Genomic DNA, 24353 nt, shown 5'->3' on the forward strand with positions numbered 1-24353 from the left:
AAAGATTCAGCAGCATCTGCCTAACCTGAGAAGAGGGTTTATATAGCAGGTGCTGTCCACGCCCCACTCAGACCTCACAGACTGTGAGCACAAAAACCAGCACCGGATCCCCTGCCGTGCACAGAGCCTGTAACCACTGCACAGCAAAAGACCCGAACCGGAGTATCAGCTACGCTCAGGTTACTCCGCTAGCACTTGTCTTCCGGTTGCCATGACGACGTGGCAGCACAGAGCAGGAGACCCTAACAGGTATACCCTAAAAAGTGTGCTCTTGCCCAGATAATGCAAGTAGACACGGATACCGACTCTGATACAGGGAACGGTGATGGGGATATGCAGGGGGGAGATGCATCCCTTGCTATGGGGGTGCAACTCATGATTGAGGCTATTAGGGACATTTTACACATTACTGATAAGGTACCTGAGCAAGTAGAGGAGGTTTACTTTACTGACAATAAGAAAACCTCCCTTACTTTCCCTGCATCTAAGGAACTAAACGCATTGTTTGAAAAATCCTGGGAAAACCTGGAGAAAAAATTCCAGATCCCAAAAAGGGTTCTCATTGCTTTTCCTTTCCCTGAGGAGGCCAGGAAAAAGTGGGAAATCCCGCCGGTAGTAGACGCTTCTGTATCTAGGTTGTCAAAAAAGGGTGGTTTTACCTGTCCCTGGGTCCACCGCTTTAAAAGAGCCGGCTGACCGCAAGATTGAGACTACGCTCAAATCACTATACACAGCTACTGGCGTAGCTTTAAGACCCACTATTGCATGTGCGTGGATTTCTAAAGCCGTAGTAAAGTGGTCAGGCACATTACTAGCTAGAGGAATTGGATTCTATGGATAGAAGTGACATTGATTTGTTTTTACGTCCAGAAAACCTGCTCCAACAGATTCCTAGGAACAGAAACCTGGTTCTGCTTCCTCAAAATCCTCGGCATGACGGTGGACCTCCCAGCCTGGAGGTCGGGCAGGTGGGAGCAAGACTCAGAAATTTCAGTCACGTCTGGGCGTCTTCATGCCTAGACCCCTGGGTACAAGATATTGTTACCCAGGGGTACAGACTGGAGTTTCAAGAACTCCCACCTCACAGATTCTTCAAATCAGGCTTACCAGCTTTGCTGACAGACAGTGCTATCCTACAGGAAGCCATTCAAAAATTGCTAAAGGCAAATGTAATTGTTCCAGTTCTACCTCACCTCACAAACAACGTGTTTTACTCAAACCTGTTTGTGGCAACGAAACCGGATGGTTCGGTCAGGCCAATATTGAATCTAAAGTCATTGAACCCTTATTTGAGGGAATTCAAATTCAAGATGGAGTCTCTGAGAGCTGTGATCTCAGGTCTGGAGGAGGGGGAATTTCTGGTATCCCTAGATATCAAGGATGCGTACCTTCACATTCCGATCTGGCCGCCTCACCAGGCTTATCAAGATTTGCGCTGCTGGGCTGTCATTATCAGTTCCAGGCACTGCCGTTTGGCCTCTCCACGCACCGAGGGTGTTCACCAAGGTCATGGCAGAGATGATGCTACTCCTCCGCAAGCTGGGTGTGAACATAGGGGGTCTTTCCGAGTTAAACTCTAGCTGAAAATGTTCGCTGTGCTGCGATTAAGTACAAAACCGGCACTTCTGCGCATGTGTATGCGGCGCAGTGCGCATGCGCGACGTCTTTCACAACGGCCGATGTAGTTTTACACAAGATCTAGCTAAGCTTTTCAGTCGCAATGGCCGCCGCAGAGTGATTAACATGAAGTGGGCGTTTCTGGGTGTCAACTGACCGTTTTCAGGGAGTGTTTGGAAAAACGCAGGCGTGCCAGGAAAAACGCAGGCGTGGCTGAGTGAACGAAGGGCGTGTTCGTGACGTCAAAACAGGAATTGAATAGTCTGAAGTGATCGCAAGCGCTGAGTAGGTCTGAAGCTACTCTGAAACTGCACAAAATAATTTTGTAGCCGCTCTGCGATCCTTTCATTCGCACTTCTGCTAAGCTAAAATACACTCCCAGTAGGAGGCAGCATAGCATTTACACGGCTGCTAAAAACTGCTAGCGAGCGAACAACTCGGAATGACCACCATAATTCCTTATCTGGACAATCTGCTGATAAAAGCGTCTTCCAGGGAGAAGCTGTTACAGAGCATTGCTCTCTCAACTCAACTACTCCAGGATCATGGATGGATCCTGAATCTTCCAAAGTCGCATTTGGAGCCGACAAGGAGACTGTCCTTCCTGGGAATGATCCTCGACACAGAAGTACAGAGGGTGTTGCCGGCGGAGAAAGCGTTAGTGATACAAACAATGGTCCGGGATGTCCTGAAGCCAGCCCGGGCATCGGTTCATCAGTGCATTCGCCTTCTGGGGAAGATGGTTGCCTCCTACGAGGCTCTGCAGTATGGAAGATTTCATGCACAGTCTTTCCAACTGGATCTCCTGGACAAATGGTCGGGATCTCCTCTTCACATGCACCAGAGGATACGTCTGTCACCGAAAGCCAGAACCTCGCTCCTCTGGTGGCTGCAAACTTCTCACCTACTAGTGGGCCGCAGGTTCGGGATTCAGCATTGGATCCTCCTAACCATGAATGCAAGTCTCAGAGGTTGGGGGTCAGCCAGCCAAGGGGAAAACTTCCAAGGAAGGTGGTCAAGTCTGGAATCCATCCTTCCGATAAACGTTCTCGAACTAAGGGCCGACCATACAATGGTCTTCTACAAGCGACACATCCTCTGAAAGATCAACCATTCAGGTTCAGTCGGACAATGTAACGACAGTGGCCTACATAAACCTACAAGGTGGAATGAAGAGCAGAGATGCAATGTCAGAGGTAACAAGAATCATCCTCTGGGTGGAAAAGCACGTGGTGGCGATGTCAGCAATCTTCATTCCAGGAGTAGACAACTGGGAAGCGGACTTCCTCAACAGACACGCAATCTTCATCCAGGAGAGTGGCGCCTCCACCCGGAGGTGTTTGCGGAGGTGACAAGTCTTTGGGGCGTACCTCAAATAGACATGATGGCCTCCTGCCTCAACAAGAAGCTTCGGAGGTACTGTTCCAGGTCGAGAGACCCACAGGCAGTGCCGGATGACACCCTGGTAACTCCGTGGGTTTTCAAGTCAGTGTATGTGTTCCCTACACTTCCACTCATCCCAAGGATTCTCAAACTAATAAAAAGAACAAGAGTTCAAGCGATCCTCATTGCTCCGGACTGGCCAAGAAGGGCTTGGTACGCGGATCTTCTGGAGTTACTGCTGGAAGATCCGAGGCCTCTTCCTCTTCGCGAGAACCTTCTGCAACAGGGGCCGTTCGCTAATCAAGACTTTCCGCGGCTATGTTTGACGGCATGGAAGTTGAACGTCAGATCTTAGCTCGGAAGGGCATTCTGAACAAGGTTATTCCTACCCTGATACAGGCTAGGAAAGGAGTAACGTCTAAACATTACCATCGAATTTGGAAAAAGTACGTGTCTTGGTGTGAATCCATGAAGTTTCCTACGGTGGAGTTTCAACTAGGGTGGTTTCTCCTCTTTCTGCAAGCAGGTGTGGATGTGGGCCTGCGTTTGGCCTCCATAAAAGTCCAGATTTCGGCCTTGTTTATTTTCTTCCAGAAACAATTGGCTGTCCTCCCTGAGGTTCAGACTTTCTTGAAAGGGTTTCTGCACATCCAGCCTCCCTTTGTGCCTCCTACGGCAGCTTGGGATCTTAATGTGGTGCTGCAGTTCCTGCAGTCGGATTGGATTGAACCTTTACAGGAGGTTGAAGTCAAATTTCTCACTTGGAAGGCGGTCACACTTTTGGCATTGGCATCTGCTAGACGTGTGTCGGAATTGGGGGCATTGTCCTGCAAGAGCCCCTACTTGATTTTTCATGAAGATAGAGCTGAGCTCAGGATGCGTCAGCAATTTCTTCCGAAGGTTGTGGTGCCAGTGGCTACTGACTCCTCAATTACTTCAAAATCCTTGGTTGTTGTAAGGGTTTTGAAGATTTATGTGAAGAGAACTTCTCGTCACAGAAAGTCGGACGCTCTGTTTATCCTTTATGATCCCAACAAGATTGGGTGTCCTGCTTCTAAGCAGACAATTTCTTGCTGGATCAGGTTTACTATCCAGCATGCTTATTCTACGGCAGGCTTGCCGTGTCCACAATCTGTTAAGGCCCACTCTACTCGTAAAGTGGGTTCTTCCTGGGCGGCTGCCCGGGGTGTCTCAGCTTTACACCTTTGCTGAGCGGCTACTTGGTCAGGGTCGACACGTTTGCTAATTCTACATGTTCGATACTTTGGCCTCTGAGGACCTAAAGTTTGGTCAATCGGTTCTGCAGGAGCCTCCGCGCTCTCCCTCCGGTACTGGGAGCTTTGGTACATCCCCATGGTACTAATGTGGACCGCAGCTTCCTCTAGGACGTAAGAGAAAATAGGATTTTAATTACCTACAGGTAAATCCTTTTCTCGTAGTCCTTAGAGGATGCTGGGCGCCCGCCCAGTGCTTCGTTTTCCTGCATTTGTTACTTAGTTATATACTGCATTGTTACTTGGTTAAGTACTGCATTGTTACTTGGTTAAGTACTGTTGTTCAGCTGTTGCTGACTTGGTTCAAGCTGGTTAGCTTAGTTTTCTGTTGTTAAGTGTGAGCTGGTGTGAATCTCGCCACTATCTGTGTATTTCCTTCTCTCGAAGTATGTCCGTCTCCTCGGGCACAGTTTCTAGACTGAGTCTGGTAGGAGGGGCATAGAGGGAGGAGCCATCCCACACTATTAAACTCTTAAAGTGCCCATGGCTCCCAAGGGACCTGTCTATACCCCATGGTACTAATGTGGACCCCAGCATCCTCTACGGACTACGAGATAAGGATTTACCGGTAGGTAATTAAAATCCTATTTTATGTACTGTGAAATATCACCTCAGGTTTTATGTTAACAATGGGGAGGTGTATCAAACCTTCTAATGAGGACAACCTGAGAAGTTATCCATAGCAACCAATTATCCAGCTATTGTTTACTGAGTACATTGTATAAAATGGTATGTAGAATTGAAATGATATGTAGAGTGCTGACTAACTCGGAAAAGGCCACATGCAGAATTGATTGCTAAGGACAACTTCACCTGTCCTCTTATCGAAGGTAGAAACATCTCCCCCTTATGGTGGTAAAATGATGGGAATAACTGCGGTTTTATAAGGAAAGGTGAGTAAAAAGTGTGAATAGGTAACAAGACCATTGTGGGACAAGATACAGATACTCACAGCCACATTCTGTATATAGTGTTCCCTAAAACCTTATACATATTGAATATTTACATGTTGCTCTAGTGTGTGATATACATCAGATCATACGTAGATTTTAAAACAATAATTTCTCACATGGTCTGGTAGTCTCTTTCTGGCCCACGTAGCTGTTTCAGGACAAAGTATCCAAGAGTCTGTAGCAGTATCACCAAGACTCCTCCTCCAATGAAGCTGCCTACGTGGAAGACTGGAGGGGATAGTGTTTTGGACTGAGGGAAATCTGAGGGGGAGAAAGGTAGTTACTTATACAAGAGATTGAGGGGTATATTTACTTTTTTAATTGATTTCCATCTATTTCAAATCACGTAAAATGAATATATTTACTAAAGGTCGATTTTAATCAATTTCCATCGATTTCAGATTGATTAAAATCAGTCTTAATTGATGTTGAGTTTCCAGGGCTCAAACACACATTTGCTAACACAACTGTTCTTCTTTGCAGCATGGGGGTAATTCCAAGTTGATCGCAGCAGGATTTTTTTTTAGCAGTTGGGCAAAACCATGTGCACTGCAGGGGAGGCAGATATAACATGTGCAGATAGAGTTAGATTTGGGTGGGTTATTTTATTTCTGTGCAGGGTACTGGCTGGTTTATTTTTACACTGCACATTAGATTGCAGATTGAACACACCACACCCAAATCTAACTCTCTCTGCACATGTTATATCTGCCTCCCCTGCAGTGCACATGGTTTTGACCAACTGCTAAAAAAAATCCTGCTGCGATCAACTTGGAATTACCCCCCATGTGCAGTGCCGCTTCCCAGTGCTGCTTATAGTATTTTCGGTAATTGTTCCAGAGGGTGTGCGGCTATGTCTCCCAGATTTTACCACGCTTCCTTCAGTACCCAGTCCCTGTGGCTGTCTCAATGGCCCTGGTTTGGTAAATCCAATTTTGTGCTTCCCCTCAATGCTTTATAAAGGAGATGACTGATTATAAACAGTTAGAAACAGGAGTGGATTAAGAGAGGAGGGGGCTGGTGTGCAGGCTTCTTGCGGCCCCCTCCTCTCTGTCCAAAGCCGCAGTGCTGTAGACTCTGGCTTTGTGCCAAAGATTACTGCAGAGATCTCTAGAAAAAATGGCACCAGCGCCTTATTCCCAGGAACATATCTACTGCATATGCGCAAATCACCGGGAATGGCTGCTCCGCCATTTTCACTGTGATTTATGTCACCGCTGCTGCGGGACTCTGGATGTGTAAGCATAATTATATGGGTGCAGGGTGTGCAGTTGGACCCGCCCTGGACTGCACACCCTGCACCGATTGTACATACGCTAATGGATGGCTATAGGGCCTAATTCAGACCTGATCGTAGCAGCAACTTTGTTAGCAGATTGGCAAAACCATGGCCCTCATTCCGAGTTGTTCGCTCGGTAAAAATCTTCGCATCGCAGCGATTTTCCGCTTAATGCGCATGCGCAATGTCCGCACTGCGACTGCGCCAAGTAAATTTGCTATGTAGTTAATTTTACTCAAGGCTTTTTCATCGTTCTGGTGATCGTAATGTGATTGACAGGAAATGGGTGTTACTGGGTGGAAACAGGCCGTTTTATGGGCGTGTGGGAAAAAACGCTACCGTTTCCGGAAAAAACGCAGGAGTGGCCGGAGAAACGGAGGAGTGTCTGGGCGAACGCTGGGTGTGTTTGTGACGTCAAACCAGGAACGACAAGCACTGAAATGATCGCAGATGCCGAGTAAGTCTGGAGCTACTCAGAAACTGCTACGAGGTGTGTAATCGCAATATTGCGAATACATCGTTCGCAATTTTAAGATGCTAAGATTCACTCCCAGTAGGCGGCGGCTTAGCATGAGCAAATCTGCTAAAATCCGCTTGCGAGCGAACAACTCGGAATGAGAGCCCATGTGCACTGCAGGTGGGGAGGGGGGCAGATGTGGGCTGTGCTCAAGCTGAAATTTATATTGCAGTGTAAAAATAAAGCAGACAGTATTTACCCTGCACAGAAACAATATAACCCACCCAAACCTAACTCTGTCTCTACACATGTTACTTCTGACCCTCCCTGCAGTACACATGGTTTTGCCCATCTGCTAACAAAGTTGCTGCTACGATCAGGTCTAAGTTAGGCAGATAGATAGAGTGGTGCAAGTATGCGGGTACGCTCGGGTACGGAGTACCCTTAAGAATTTGGCAGCGGGTACGCAGTACCACCTGCCACACACTTGGCCATTGCCACAATTATAATGTACCACAAAGCAACAAGACCATGGGGGTCATTCCGAGTTGTTCGCTTGTTATTTTTTTTTCGCAACGGAGCGATTAGTCGCTAATGCGCATGCGCAATGTCCGCAGTGCGACTGCGCCAAGTAAATTTGCAATGCAGTTAGGAATTTTACTCACGGCATTACAAGGTTTTTTTTCCGTTCTGGTGATCGTAATGTGATTGACAGGAAGTGGGTGTTTCTGGGCGGAAACTGGCCGTTTTATGGGTGTGTGCGAAAAAACGCTACCGTTTCTGGGAAAAACGCGGGAGTGGCTGGAGAAACGGAGGAGTGTCTGGGCGAACGCTGGGTGTGTTTGTGACGTCAAACCAGGAACGACAAGCACTGAACTGATCGCACTGGCAGAGTAAGTCTCGAGCTACTCAGAAACTGCACAGAGAAGTCTTTTCGCAATATTGCGAATCTTTCGTTCCCAATTTTGATAAGCTAAAATTCACTCCCAGTAGGCGGCGGCTTAGCGTGTGCAAAGCTGCTAAAAGCAGCTTGCGAGCGAACAACTCGGAATGACCACCCATGGTGCTTGGCAGCATGACGGCTCCTCCCACTTTGTCAGGGTTACTGGGAGTGTGACAGTGGCTGTGTTTTCCTATTATAATGGAGGCATTACTATATATTGTTATTAAATTGGGGGCATTACTATATATTTCTATTATACTGGAGGTATCACTATATAGTTTTATTATACTGGAGGCATTACTATATATTTTTAGCCATGCCTCCAGAATCCCCCCAAAAAGGGACTGTGTCATGTGGCCACGCCGCTAGTGTCATGTAGCCACTCCCACTAGCAGCATGTGGCCACGACCCATCACGACACATGACCACGCACATTTTTCATCACTCAGTACCATAAGAAAATATTTCTACTTGCACCACTAGATAGATAGATAGATAGATAGATAATCTTGTGCTCAATGGAAAATGTTGCATCAGTGCCGTTTCTTGCGGCGGGCGAGCCGTACAACCGCACGGGGCACCCGCCGTGGCACTTCTTGAACACTTTAAAATCCCCCCTCCTCCCGAGTACCCAGCTCGGGGGGCAGAGTTTCGCGGAAAGACGCGGTGCATTGTGATGTCACGACGCAATCGCGTCATTCCGCGAAACTCTGCCCCCCGTGCTGGGTACTCGGGAGGAGGGAGGAGGGGGAGCCAAGCCGGCCGGCGCCGCGAAGAGGAGGGAGAGGCGGCGAAGAGCGGGAATAACCGCTTCAACCGTAAGTCAGCCTCTCCCTCTCTCTCCCCCCCCCGCCACCTGCCATCATGTGTAAAATGGGACACCTGCCCGCCGTACTGTGTAAAATGGGGACACCTGCCTGCCATAATGTGTAAAATGGGGACACTCGCTTGCCGTATTGTGTAAAATGGGGACACTCGCCTGCCGTATTGTGTAAAATGGGGACACTCGCCTGCCGTACTGTATAAAATGGGGACACTTGCCTGCCATCATGTGTAAAATGGGGACACGTGCCTGCCGTACTGTGTAATATGGGGACTCTTGCCTGCCGTACTGTGTAAAATGGGGACACGTGCCTGCTGTATTGTGTAAAATGGGGACACTTGCCTACCGTACTGTGTAAAATGGGGACACGTGCCTGCCGTACTGTGTAAAATGGGGACGCTTGCCTGCCATATTGTGTAAAATGGGGACGCTTGCCTGCCATATTGTGTAAAATGGGGACTCTTGCCTGCCGCATTGTGTAAAATGGGGACTCTTGCCTGCCGTACTGTGTAAAATGGGGACACGTGCCTGCCGTATTGTGTAAAATGGGGACACTTGCCTGCCGTACTGTGTAAAATGGGGACACGTGCCTGCCGTACTGTGTAAAATGGGGACACGTGCCTGCCATATTGCGTAAAATGGGGACTCTTGCCTGCCGTATTGTGTAAAATGGGGACACCTGCCTGCCGTATTGTGTAAAATGGGGACACCTGCCTGCCGTATTGTGTAAAATGGGGACTCTTGCCTGCCGTATTGTGGAAAATGGCGACACTTGCCTGCCGTAATGTGGAAAATGGGGACACTTGCCTGGCGTATTGTGGAAAATGGGGACTCTTGCCTGCCGTAATGTGGAAAATGGGGACTCTTGCCCGGCGTATTGTGGAAAATGGGGACTCTTGCCTGCCGTAATGTGGAAAATGGGGACTCTTGCCCGGCGTATTGTGGAAAATGGGGACACGTGCCTGCCGTAATATGGAAAATGGGGACTCTTGCCTGCCGTAATGTGTAAAATGGGGATTTAATGTATCAAAGGCGTATGGCATAATATATTTTTTTTATTTTTTTCCTGTGCTCGCCATGATCTGTCGGTACAAGGTCAAAAACTGGGGTGTGTAAGGTAGTCGTTTCAGACGAGGCCACGCCTCCTTTGCCGGGAGCGTGCGCGCATACCTTTTACTTTTTATATCTATGGGGGGGGGGGGATGGGGCGCATTTTTAAATCTCGCACTGGGAGCCAAATTGGCTAGAAACAGCCCTGTGTTGCATGCATACATTGCAGATGGTGTACTTTATAAAAAGTTTAAAACAAACATAATTTTTTGCCTATGTGGTTTAGGCAGTTCATTCAGTTACAGAAACCACACAAACACTACAACTTTCAAAAATCACTAATCTTTCTGTAATATAATTTGTTTGCGGTCTCCTCTAGCACTTAACTACTCACCGTCAGAAGGCAACTCTACTGGCTCTGCTGACCTGTTCTCAGGGCCTGAAAACGAGAAGAGAGAATCCATTATAATGCTAATACTAATTGTAATTTTGTAAGGGATTTTATGTGATTTTTCAACCTAAATTAATACTGTGTTTGCCTCATCAAACATCTATGGGACACAAAAACATTCACTCTATTTTGTATAGCTGGGACTATCAGCAGTGGAACAGTTATTTAAATGGTAGAAAATGAAAGGTAAAAATAAAAGCTGAATTGAAATAGATGCATCTGTAATGTACTTAAACCTGGAAACAAATGTTAGTTGAGTTTATTGGATTATCTCCATAACTCAAACATTGCATACAGTGGAAACATTATTAAGGGTGGTCTTCAGTATGCCGGCTGTCGGGATCCCGGCGCACAGTATACCGGCGCCGGGATCCCGTCAGCCAGCATACCGACACTTATTCTCCCTCGTGGGGGGTCCACGACCCCCCTGGAGGGAGAATAAAATAGCGTTGCGCGTAGCGTAGCGCGCCACCGTGCCCGTAGCGTGGCGAGCGCAGCGAGCCCGCAAAGGGCTCATTTGTGCTCGCCACACTGTCGGTAAGCCGGCGGTCGGGCTCCCGGCGCCTTTATGCTGGTCGCCGGGAGCCCGACCGCCGGCATACCATAGTGAACCCATTATTAATACATGTACTAATCATTAATTGTTAGGGAGTGCTGACTAACTCGGAAAAGGCCACATGGTTTACTGACATGGTATACAGTGTATCATAATGAAGGCCAGTATGGGTACTGTGGACAGGATGCAGCTGGCATACTGGCACACAGGATTCCAGCAGGGGGGGATTAGGGGGAGGGTTAGGGTTAAGATGGGGGGGGGTTAGGGATAGACACTAAGAGGTGAGCGTTAAGCACTAAAGTGGTATGGTTAGGCGCTGGGGGGGGCAGTTAGGCTACGGTGCAGGAAGGGGGTGGTGGATAAGTCTAGGCTGCTGATGCGGAGGGTTTGGGTTAGGGGAGGGGGGAGAGCGTTAGGATACTTTCCTGCGAGTTGTTAGGATCCTGAGGATTGGGATGCTGCTGTCAGTCTTCTGCCCGCCGGCATCCTAAGCGACAGGATCCCGTGCCCAACCCATTTGGACATAATACTGGTGTATAAGGGAAATAAGGGATGGGAGCCATTGGCACATGGCCATGCTTTCAGGGACGTGCAGTCAGGGGAGGCAGTGCCTCCCCTGTGATTAATTATTAAAATAATAAAAAGAAGATACTTATAACGCATGAGTATCTTCTTTATTTTATTCTAATAATTTTCCTGGTTTAAATTAGTTTGGGAGGCACTGATAGCAGTGCCTCCCCGTGGATAATGGGAACGGGGGCAGTGCGGGGGGCGGGGCCAAGCACTGGGCTGTAAAAGCCCATTAAAACAGAGCAGGAAAGCGGCACTGAAACAAGTGCCTCGCTGACAGGGACACCACCCCCATGTCAGCGAGGCACCCTGTGATTGGACAGTGTATCCAGGGCTGGATCCGCTTGTCCAATTACCCACACGCGATGCTGGAGGCGGCGGGTCCCAGCGGTGATTGGCGTTGGAGGGCCTGCAGTGTGTGCGGCTCTCCTCGTCCGGCTATTCCCCGTCCTCCTCCACCGGCTCCCGCTGACATCGCAGCCAACTGCCGTGGCCCTGCGGAGTGTGCGGCTCTCCCCCCATCCTTCCCCGCCGGCTCTATCTTCCTGCTCACCTGACAGCAGCAGCGGTGGGCTTGGACGTGCGGCTCTCCCCCCGTCCTCCTGCGCCGGCTCCAGCAGCAGCAGGTTAGTTTCTTTCTTTCTTTTTTTTCTCTGTCTCTCTCTCTCTCTCTCCCCCCCTTCTGTGGATGTGTAAGTGTAATGTTCATTTTTACAGGTACCCCCTACCCTATTGGATTCTACTGGACAAGTGGACGTGCGGCGTGGGATGTAGGTACTGTAAGTCATCTGTCTCTCATTTTTACAGGTACCCCTATTGGATTCTACTGGACAAGTGGACGTGACCTGGGATGTAGGTATGTGTGAGTGTGTAAGTGTGTTTTAATACATTTTTACTGTCACGGTGTGTGTGTTGTGTTTTTATCTGGGTATTTTTTGTTGTTGTAGAACTACAGGTACCAGAGAGCCCGTTATTTCCCCGCATGCTGGTACTTGAGGTTCTCCAAGTACCAGCAAGCGGGGAGGCTTGCTAGGCCTTGTAGTTCCACAACAACAAAATACAATATTCTTTTTTCACACATGGCTATCAGCCCGGCACCCACTGCCCAGGGGTGCTGGGTACAGCCTCGGGCTTCTCCCCTGGCCCTTGGGTGCCTGGAGGGGGGGATCCCTTGATTTAAGGGGTCCCCACTCATCCAGGGAATCCTGGCCAGAGGTGACTACTTGGGGGGATAATGCCATGGCCGCAGGGACCTACATAAAAGTGTCCCGCAGCTGTGGCATTATCTCTCTGGCTAGTGGAGCCCGGTGCTGGTATTAAAAATACGGGGGACCCCTACATCTTTTGTCCCCCGTATTTTTGGAACCAGGACCAGACTAAGAGCCCGATGCTGGTTGTCTAAATACGGGGAACCCCTGTCCAATTTTTCCCCTAGTATTTAAACAACCACGACCGGCTCAAAGAGCCCGAGGCTGGTTATACTTAGGAGGGGGGACCTCACACATTTTTTTTTTTAACCCATTCAGACCCTTCTCCATTAAGTTAATGGAAGCCCTGGGCAACAAAATTGCATTCATGTCCTCCTCCCACTCTTTTCCCAGTCCCAAACACTAATTATTATTTTTTTTTCTATAAAAATGTACAATATATCACAAGTATGATGAGCAGGCAGGCAGCGGGCATTGGCGGCATCGGACTGAGATGCAAATTAGTGGCGAAGGGCTGGGTCAGCTGATGGTGGGCGAGTTTGTAAGCCATTGGCGGTGGCAGCGGGCATCGGCTCAGAGGCAGTAGCGGGCATTGGCTAGGGGTCATCGGCAGGATTCGGCGGACATTGTGTAGTAGTGCCTCACCAGCCACTGACCTCACCGCACGCCACTGCGTGCTTTATATAGGAAGGTTTGCAGATAAGTTGTAATATAGCCCTACAAATAGTAATGATATATTTTCTGACAATTGAACTGTATTATCAATCAGAAAGAGACATACAGATATACACACACAACGTCAATATGGCAACTGCTAACTCCTCAAAACAATGATTGCTTCCCACAAAAACTAGAAATTTCAACACAAGTACTCAGGGCCTGACTCAGATGTGGTTGGAGATGCTATCACTGCTGCTTACATGGATGCAGCAGTGATAGCACTAATATGGTAATATAGCAGTAGGTTCTACACCTTCTCCATTTATTACTGATCCAAGCTCTGTCTTAGAACGCAGTATCGCATCATCTGCGACACCATCGGCAGGCTGCGTGACCCATGAGGTCATGCAAGCCAGTCGCTGCAGGAGCTACCAAGAGGCCAGGAGAACCTGGCCGCATCCCCTCCCTGCAACGGCGGCAATACTCCATTTTGAGCAACAAAGGCTGCCGCCCTCTCTCAACCCCCAAACGGTATCAGCCTGTCAATTGCAGACAGTTTGATGCCACCTTGTGTTCACCATCGCAGACCTGTACTGCACATGCGCAGTACAGGTTTGGAGCATGCACAAAGTACCAAACGTCAGTACGTTGCGCTATACGCTGCAGGTCCATCTGGACATGAATATGGCCCAATATACCCCAGAGGAGAAGCAAAAAAAAGTGAATTCAGTTCTGTATGTACAGTATCTTGCAAATTGCAATTTTCCAAATAAGTTCAAATGAGTTTAGTTTTAAAAATGTCCCAATGTTACTACTCTCAATTCAGCAACAGCAGGATATACTGTAAGTAGCTTTATGGTTGCTGAATAATGTAATGCTGTTGCTGTTTGCTTTGAAGTTTTCAGCACTTGTTTAACTGCCCATAATATTAATCACATCACCCAGTGGGACATTCTTGTAACTGTTTTGTGTAAATTGTAATGCTATTCTAATTCTATATACAATAAATTCATAAAGTCTATTTTTAGCACTCTAAGGCATTTTACCAATATTCACTTCGCACCCAGATTGCTCATTACACATTCATATTAACTGTCTGGTCCTCTTTCCACAACATTACCCCCTTTTTCCAAATAATTCTCTTATCCTTGTGCCATTTACGTTTCTTCCTTAGGCGATGTTACCTGCACACATGCTGCTCCTGTTTGATGCTAAACACGATTCATGTATCTGCTCCTCGCTGGTCACACAGCTGCTGTTTTCTACAGAGAAAGGATTTTGTTTTTAAAGCAAAGTACTGGTTTAACAGAATATGTATCATACACATATGTATATATATATATATATATATATATATATATATATATTGAAGAAAATACAGCAGCACTCAGAGTCTTTATAAACAGTTAAATGTATTGAAGCAACATCAAACAGCCACAAACATTTGAGGGACCCACAAGACCCTTTGTCGAGGTGAGTAGATGTGTGTATAGAGAAAACCACTTACCTGTACAGTAGTGAAGCCCGCCACCAGTGTGTGAGACCACGGGCATTATAGAAAGGAGCCTTCTTTCTTTCTTTCTTACTTTTTCTTGCAGAGGTGCGCAGCGGAACGCTCGGTGGATACATACAGTTGCCTAGGTGACTGGACGCACATGACGCCAATGCCGGAGTGACCTGTTTCCCCAGCAATGCTGACGTCATCCTTCTGTACCAGCTCGAAAGAAAACCACAGCTCTCACCACCCCAGAACCTTTCGGACCGTTAAGACGAAAAAGTCCAAGCCTCCTACCACCTTCTTTAGAGGTGGTCGAGCAAAATCCAAGAAGCCTGCACCTGCAGGTTCCCAGGACCAGAAGCCTGCTTCTGGTTCCTCTAAATCCTCAACATCATGGTGGCCCGCACAGCCTGGAGAACGGGCTGGTGGGGGCGAGACTCAGATGTTTCAGCCACGTCTGGGTGTCATCCGGCCTGGATCCCTGGATACAGGATATTGTGTCCCAGGGATACAGACTGGAGTTTCAAAAAACCCCGCCTCACCGATTCTTCCAATCAGGCTTGCCAGCTTTACTGACAGAAAGGGCTATCCTACAGGAAGCCATCCAAAAATGTAAAAGGTCAGCGGTCATTGTTCCAGTTCCACCTCATATGCAATACAAGGGTTACTATTCAAACCTTTTCGTAGTACCGAAACCGGATGGTTCGGTCAGACCAATTTTGAACTTAAAATCGTTAAACCTTTATCTGAGGGAGTTCAAATTCAAAATGGAGTCTCTGAGAGCGGTGATCTCCGGTCTGGAGGAGGGAGAGTTTCTGGTATCCCTAGATATCAAGGATGCGTACCTCCACATTCCGATTTGGCCGCCGCATCAGGCTTATCTCAGATTTGCACTGTTAGACAATCACTATCAGTTCCAGGCACTGCCATTCAGTCTCTCCACGGCACCGAGGGTGTTCACCAAGGTGATGGCAGAGATGATAGTTCTCCTCCGCAGACAGGGAGTGAACATAATTCCATATATGGACGATTTACTGATCGGTAGTAAATTCAAATGAGGTGGCGGACTTGTGGGAGTGCTATTGCACCTGAATACAGGGCCGTAACTACATGTGTGCTAGCGGTGCTTTGCCCACAGCGCAAATGCATTGCGGGCGGGGAACCGCTGGTATCACTCATAGGCACTGGAGTATCACGCAGGTATCACTCATGTGGCACTGGAGTATTGTGTGGCCGTCATAACCAGGGCTGTAAGTAGGCTAGTGCTCGAAGTGCGCTGCACAGCGGAGATACGCTTGGGGCGGAGCCAGCCAGGCACTTGCTGATATGTTACAGAGGTGAGCCTTGCTTCTTCCCTGCAATCTCCAATGCCTGGGGAAAGGGATAGTAACGCTTGTCCCAGGGTCCGCCAAGAGAGAGACCTGAATCTGGGCACTGGGCAGCCAGAAGGCACTGTTACTGGCGCCGGCACTGCACTAGTGAAGGAACTGAAAATAAACTACAGCTAGGGCTGCTGGGAGCTGTAGTTAATTTTCAGGTTGATCCATGGTGCGGGAGACTCCTGCTTCCATGGAATATTAAATAAAGCTCTCTTATACCCTGCTGCTCAGCTGGGAAGCCGGACTGCACATGTGAGATTCCGGATGTGATGGGGGCGGAGCCTGGGCAAGAGGATTTCACAGATGTCCTCCATGATGCTTAAGCTGCAACCTGCAGTTCGGTGCTTCACTGAATAGTGATCCCTTCCTTTACAGGTGAGCTCAAGATCTGTACTGTTGTGTTCAGTGCTGTGTAAACAGGAAGACTGTACTAGTGGAGTCAGAGACTCATGGCTGCAGCAGTCTTTCCTGTATGAGGCTGCCTCAACTTTCCTATGTGATCTTTCAGTGACTGTAAGATCACTGTAGGACCTGCCTGCAGTAGATCTATATTTTGCTGTGCCAGTGCCTTTGGGCATCTATGTAAAAAATAAAATGTACATTTAACTGTACAGCTTTCCCCTCATCTTTAAAACATTTTCAACAATAGTATCATGTGACTGCATGTACCAGAGCCCCTGATGCAGAGCCGTAACTAGGGTAGTGTTAAAGGTGTGCCGTCCCACAGCGCAGAAGCCCTGTGGGTGGAACTGGCCGCCAAATCCTGTGCCCACATGAGAAAATATATGTTCCCTCATGTAATCTTCTTAACATCTACGCCGCCATCCGCGTCCGACCTCACACCGTCAGAATAAAATGCTGGAACTGCAGTTCCCTCACATCCTGAGGGCCGCCTCCCTGGTGGCTGCCTACAATCAAGGCGCCAGAGCTCTGGAGATCTGAGGAGTACAGCAGTGAGCCACCAATGGAGAAAATATTGCTCTCCCCACCCCTCCTAAGCACAATATGAACAGTGTGGTGTGCGAGCACCTATGAGATGTGGAGGAGCACCCATGGAGTAATATGCAGAGTGGGGAGCACCCTCACCTAAAAATCTTGGAGGCAGGGTCGTAACTAGGTGTGTGCCAGTGGTGCCGCATTGTGGGGTCCATCCACCCAACCACCTCTTCGGCTGACGGTGAATTCAGCTACATTGGAACCCCAGCTACTTTTTCTCACATAGGTAGCCATGCAACGCTGCAACTTATGTCTCTGTCTCCAGCTCTGCCCCCCATCTCCCTTTTTCACACAACCCCGCCAGGTCTTCTGGGACAGCCACCCCCAGCCCACCCACAGTGTCCTGCGCTGCGAAGAGCTGCAGCGTTAGGGTGGGAGAAAAGTACATAGGCAGCTGGCTGGAGGACGGACCCAAAGAAAAGTATGACTCACACACACTCTCCCTCCTCCTCGGCATTGTAAAAGGGGCTCTGTCTGGCGTCATGCGTAAAAGGGGTCTGGCATAATGTGTATAAGGAGGTTTTACCTGGTGTAATATGTATAATGTGCTCTACCTGGCATACTGTGTATAAGGAGGCTCTACCTGGTGTAATGTGTAAAAGGGAGCTCTTTCTGCCGCAATGTGTAAAAAGGGGACTCTTCCTGCCTAATGTGTAAAAAGGGGACTCTGCTGCCGTAATGTGTATAAAGGGGGACTCTGCTGCCGTAATGTGTATAAAGGGGGACTCTGCTGCCGTAATGTGTATAAAGGGGGACTCTGCCTGCCGTAATGTGTAAAAGTGGGACTCTGTCTGCTGTAATATGTAAAAGGGGACTCTACCTGCCGTAATGTGTAAAAGGGGTCTCTACCTGCCGTATTGTGTAAAAGGGGGACTCTGTCTGCTGTAATGTGTAAAAGGTGACTCTACCTGCCGTAATGTGTAAAAGAGGGCTTTACCTGGCGTAATGTGTGACAGAGGCTCTACCTGGCAAAAATGTGTAAAGGGGTCTCTACCTGGTGTAATGTGTGTAAGTGGCGCTACTGTTCAGCGTAATTTGAATAATGGATACTACTGTACAGCGTAATATGAATTTGTACTATTTTGTAGCCACGCCCCTATATTTTTGTCACGCTCCTGCACTGGCACTATATTAAGTAGGTGGTGGAGGCGCCGATACTGTTTCTTGCACACAGCGCTAAAATGTCTAGTTACTGCACTGCCTGAATAGAGTTGCAAAGTGCAGGAGATTGAGAGGGTGGTTTAACTAGCTGCCACCTTTTGCCGCCTCCAGACCGGAAGTAAACAAAGTCCGAGGGGCGGAAGCTTATGGCGGTGCAATGCATATGGATCGCACCACGTGACTTCCGGTCACAATGTTTTTGCTTATAAACGTGAATGACTAATATAGTTAACTATAATAAGTGACAGATCCTAAATAAGGATCTAGATGCCGGTAAGAAATATAACTAACTTTATAAAAAGTACGTGGAGCGGGAACTTATAACGGTGAAACGCAAGTGGACCGCAACACATGACTTCCGGTTTCAGTGTTCTAGCTTATTAAGTGAATGAATATTATTCAAATTCAACTGGGATGAATGGTAAAAATATCCTAATAAGGCTCTAAGTGCCAGCATGGACTGAGACTGCAAAATAAGACTCCTGCACTTTGCAACGGGACTTACCGTCTTACTTGAATCCCAAATTGAGGCCGAACAACATCATCCTGCTGTCAGATTCTGGCGGATTTTGGATTCTATAGATGTTATAAATAGAATCTATAGATTCTATAAATGTTCCCGGTGATCGGCACTATCTTCACACCGGATGTGGAGAGTGTACTGGACGGACGTGCCTGTCTCAGTACTGTGTTGTCTGGCGTGGGGCGGGTGCTCTGTTTGCTGCATCTGAAAGTAGTTCTCTGCTGTATCAGTCCAGGTGAGGTACTCTGTCTGCTGTATCAGAAAGGGGTGCTCTATCTGCTGTATCTGAAAGGGGTGCTCTGCTGTATCAGTCCAGGTCATACTTACCTACTTTCCTTCTCTCCTGTCCGGGAGATACTCGGAGAGGAGAAGCAGGTGGGCGGCGACGGAGGCGGGGCTGGGTCAATGACGTCACCAGGCCCCACCCACGGCACAAGCAAATACTGCGATTGGGCGGTATTTGCATATGGGTGGAGCTTCAATGACGCAATTAGCATATAATCGCGTCATTAAGCCCCGCCCCCTCCGCCGGGTCCTCGATTCAGCACTGTTTAGCTCCCCATTCTGCCCACTATCCTAGTAAGTGGACAGAATGCGGGAGGAGTGCCCATTCTTCCGGGGCTGCGGGGGACGACCCGAGAAACCGGGTGTCTCCCGCAGAATCCGGGAGAGTAGGCAAGTCTGGTCCAGGTGGGGTGCTCTGTCTGCTGTATCTGAAAGGGGTGCTCTGCTGTATCAGTCCAGGTGGTGTGCAATGTCTGCTGTAAAAGAGGTGCACTGTCTGCTGTATCTGAAATAGGTGCTCTGCTGTATCAGTCCAGGCGGGGTGCTCTGTCTGCTGTATCTGAAAGGGGTGCTCTGTCTGCTGTATCAGTCCAGGTGAGGTGCTCGGTCTGCTGTAAAAGGGGTGCACGGTCTGCTGTATCTGAAATGGGTGCTCTGCTGTATCAGTCCAGGCAGGGTGCTCTATCTGCTGTATCTGAAATAGGTGTTCTGCTGTATCAGTCCAGGCGGGGTGCTCTGTCTGCTGTATCTGAAATAGGTGTTCTGCTGTATCAGTCCAGGCGGGGTGCTCTGTCTGCTGTATCTGAAATAGGTGTTCTGCTGTATCAGTCCAGGCGGGGTGCTCTGTCTGCTGTATCTGAAAGGGGTGCTCTGCTGTATCAGTCCAGGTGAGGTGCTCGGTCTGCTGTAAAAGGGGTGCACGGTCTGCTGTATCTGAAATGGGTGCTCTGCTGTATCAGTCCAGGCAGGGTGCTCTATCTGCTATATCTGAAAGAGGTGATCTGTGTGTCCAGCCAGGGGCTCCACCCCAGTGTAAAATTAAAATAATAAAACCTAAAAAGAAAAAGTCTAAAAATATAATTATTAAAAAATATATTTTTTGTTTGTTTGTGCTGTACCCAAGTGTACTGTACAATTTTTATTTTCATAAATACTGTAACACTGCTGGTCAGACCGCAGTATATAATTATTTCGTACTCATAAACATATTGTGCAACACTGTTGGTGAAGGTCAACCGCAGTGTTCGATTACTACAGATAGATTCATGGTTATCTTGTCTTCTTTGCTGTGCCTAGGCACACCATGGTTTATTTACATAAACCAAACATCTATTGTTCTCAGCTGCAATACAATACAGAGAACAATACAGCAGGGGATTAAGGTGGTCATTCCAAGTTGTTCGCTAGCTGCATTTGTTTGCTGTGCAGCGATGAGGCAAAAAAAGGCACTTCTGCGCATGCGTACGCGGCGTGCTATTACAACGGACGATGTAGTTTTACACAGGGTCTAGCGATGCTTTTCAGTCGCACAGGCAGCCGCAGAGTGATTGACAGGAAGAGGGAGTTTCTGGTTGTCAACTGACCGTTTTCAGGGAGTGATCGGAAAAACGCAGGCGTGTCTGGGCGAACGCAGGGCGTGTTCGTGACGTCAAATCAGGAACTGAATGGTCTGAAGTGATCGCAATCGCTGAGTAGGTTTGAAGCTACTCTGAAACTGCACAAAAAATTTTTGTAGCCGCTCTGTGATCCCTTCATTCGCACTTCTGCTAAGCTAAAATACACACACAGTAGGCGGCGGCATAGCGTTTGCACGGCTGCTAAAAACTGCTAGCGAGCGATCAACTCGGAATGACCACCTAAGTCATTACAGCAGGGGATTTAGGGGGACATGTACTAAGAAGTGATAAACGTAGAGAAGTGAGCCAGTGGAGAAGTTGCCCATGGCAACCAATCAGCACTGACGTAACATTTATAATTTCATAATATAAACATATACAGAGCAGCTGATTGGTTGCCATGAGCAGCTTCTCCACTGGCTCACTTCTCCACTTTTATCACTGCTTTGTACATGTCCCCCTAAGTCCGACTGCCCAGTCTCAGTTAATCCTATTAAAGGCCAAGATAAACATGGACCCATTTGTATCTCTGATGCACACACATATTGGGGGTCATTCCGAGTTGTTCGCTCGCTAGCAGATTTTAGCAGCATTGCACACACTAGGCCGCCGCCCTCTGGGAGTGTATCTTAGCTTAGCAGAATTGCAGAATTGCGAACGAAAGATTAGCAGAATTGCGAATAATTAATTCTTAGCAGTTTCTGAGTAGCTCGAGACTTACTCCTACACTGCGATCAGCACAGCTCGTTTCGTTCCTGGTTTGACGTCACAAACGTGCCCTGTGTTCGGCCAGCCACTCCCCCATTTCTCCAGACACTCCCGCGTTTTATCCTGGCACGCCTGCGTTTTTCCGCACACTCCCTGAAAACGGCCAGTTTCCGCCCAGAAACACCCACTTCCTGTCAATCACACTCCGATCTCTTCAACGATGAAAATTCTTTGTTCGGACGTGAGTAAATCTACTAAGTTTTGTGCTAAAATACTTAGCGCATGCGCACTGCGTACCATGCGCATGCACATTTTTGCCTTAATCGCTCCGTTGCAAAAATCAGCAACGAGCGATCAACTCAGAATGACCCCCATTGTGTGACGATGTGGGTGAAGGTGTTACCACAGTAATATATTTTATTTCCTACTTATACACATATTGTGCGACACTGCCAAGGGCAATTCCATCTTGCACCTCTTTTATTTGCATTATGTGCTGTTTGGAGCATTGCTGACTGCTACTTGTATAGACGACAATTATTTGTATAGTTAATAAACTGCCATCCTGCCTGCCGCTACAGTGCCATTCTACTTCCTAGATGTGCCATGTTGGAAGTTTAAGTGGCACATGTCGCTTAGCTTAGTCACCCAGCTACCTCGGTGCAACATTTTGGCCTAAACTGGATGAAAACAATATTGTGAGCCCTGTAATCCTCTACCTTTCCCTGCCACCCACTGCCTCTCCCTGTCACCCAATGCCTTCTGTTGTCATCCACTGCATTCCGCTGTTACCCACTGCCTCTCTCTGTGTCCCACTGCCTTTAACTGTCTCCCACTGCCTGTTACTGGCTCCCTCTGACTTTTGCTGCCCCAATCTGCCTCCCTATCACCCACTGCCTTTTGTTGTTACCCACCCACTGCCTTTCACCGTCTCCCTCTCCCTGTCACCAATGTCTTCTACTGCTACCACTGCCTCTCCCTGTCTTCCTCTGCCTTTCGCTGACTTCCTCTGCCTTTCTGTCTCCTCCTTTTCACTGTCTTCCTCTGCCTTTTGCTGCCTTCCACTGTCACTCTCTGCCTTCTGCTGCAGCTCTCGGTGTCTTCCTGTCACCCTCTACATCTTCATCCTGTTATCCACTTACTCCCCAGTCAGCCACTGCCTCGCCCTGTCATGACTACCTCTCCATCACAACTGTCAACCCAGTCATCACCTGCCTCTCCCACTGTCACCCACTACTTCTCCCCAGTCATCCACTGCCACTCCCCATGTGGCAATGGAGGGGGGACCCAGAGCATATTTTTGCACTTGGGTCCACCACTCGCAAGTTCCACCAATCAACTAGGGAACTCTTTTGGGGCATAACATTAACAACTGCTGCTGCTATGTTGCTATGGGGCCAACAAAGTTCTGACTATGTCCTTGGTACCATCCCACTATCTCTTGAAAACTTGATCTATATAATACAGGCTATTAGTGTCTGCTGATGATAACATGAGAAGTTTTGCTTCACTTATTAATATACTGAACCTGCACAGCTCGCCTCAGTGATAGTAGCTTCCACAGTCTGGATATATGTACAGATGCTTATTTCATTCATTTCTGAATGATTTCACTGATTTCTTCCTGTTTCTGGAATTAGTTATAACAAACATTAGAACAAAAATGGTTCTGATACTGAGGAGTAAATTTACTAACACTTCTAAATCAGCGAATTGATGATGTTGTCCATAGCAACCAATCAAATTATTATTATTATTATTATACTTTATTTACATGGCGCCACAAGAGTTCCGCAGCGCCCAATTACAGAGTAGATAAACAAATAATCAAATAGGAAAACAGCAACTTACAGTTGATGACAGTATAGGACAAGTACAGGGTAAATAAACATAGTTACATCAGCAGATAACACTGGAATAAGTATAAGGTGGCAGAAGACTGCTGAATTTGGTGCAGTTGAAGATTATTAAAGTAAGGAAGGATAAGCACATGAGGGAAGAGGGCCCTGCTCGTGAGAGCTTACATTCTAAAGGGGAGGGGTAGACAGACAGGGGTGACACAGATGGGGTACATAGAGAGCGTGGAACAGAGGGTTAGGATGAGATTTGGCTAGATTTGGTGAAGAAGTGGGTCTTGAGAGCCCGTTTGATGTTTTGTAGAGCGGTGGAGAGTCTGAGGGGGAGAGGTAGGGAATTCCAGAGAAGTGGTGCAGCACGTGAAAAATCTTGGAGGTAGGAGTGGGAGGAAGTAATCCGTAGGCAGGAGAGTCGGCGTGCATTAGCAGAGCGAAGAGGACGGGTGGGAGTGTAAAGGGAGATACGGTCAGAGATGTAGATGGGAGAGGAGTGGGTGAGGGCTTTGTAAGCGAGTGTGAGAAGCTTGAAATGGATTCTGAAAGGGAAGGGGAACCAGTGAAGGTCTAGTAAGAGAGGAGAGGTGGACGTAGTGCGTTTGGTGAGGAAGATGAGCCGGGCAGCAGCATTGAGGATAGATTGGAGTGGAGAGAGGTATTTGTCAGGAATACCAGTCAGGAGGAGATTACAGTAGTCCAGTCTGGAGATGACCAGTGAGTGGATAAGAGTCTTAGTAGCATCCTGGGTCAGAAAGGGTCTGATCCTGGAAATATTTTTTTAGATGAAAACGGCAGGTTTGTGAGAGGTGCTGAATGTGTAGTTTGAAGGAGAGGGAGGAGTCAAGGATTACTCCAAGACAGCGCACTTGGGGGCTAGAGGAGATAGAAGTGCCATCAATAGATAATGAGATTGTAGGAGGTGAGGTTATGCGGGAGGGAGGGAAGATGATAGCTCGGTCTTAGACATGTTAAGTTTAAGAAAGTGCTGGGACATCCAGGAAGAGGTAGTAGAGAGACAGTTGGAGATACGAGTGAGGAGAGCAGGGGAGTGGGCTGGAGAGGAAAGATAGATTTGGGTGTCATCAGCATAGAGATGATATTGGAAACCAA

The 24353-nt window shown here is 48.0% G+C and overlaps 1 protein-coding gene across 1 annotated transcript in view; it reads right to left on the bottom strand.

The window, feature by feature from the left end:
• The window catches only part of CD164L2 (CD164 molecule like 2), a 172560-nt gene that overhangs the window by 57240 nt on the left and 90967 nt on the right, over positions 1 to 24353 (bottom strand). Inside the window, exons 3-5 of the mRNA XM_063954703.1 lie at positions 14409 to 14486; positions 10174 to 10218; positions 5344 to 5488 (exon numbers count right to left, since the gene is read on the bottom strand). Coding sequence (XP_063810773.1) covers positions 5344 to 5488; positions 10174 to 10218; positions 14409 to 14486 — 268 coding nt within the window. The remainder of the gene's footprint in view (positions 1 to 5343; positions 5489 to 10173; positions 10219 to 14408; positions 14487 to 24353) is intronic.

Source organism: Pseudophryne corroboree, chromosome 2 (genome assembly GCF_028390025.1).
Source record: "Pseudophryne corroboree isolate aPseCor3 chromosome 2, aPseCor3.hap2, whole genome shotgun sequence".
NCBI classification, from domain to species: Eukaryota; Metazoa; Chordata; class Amphibia; order Anura; family Myobatrachidae; genus Pseudophryne; species Pseudophryne corroboree.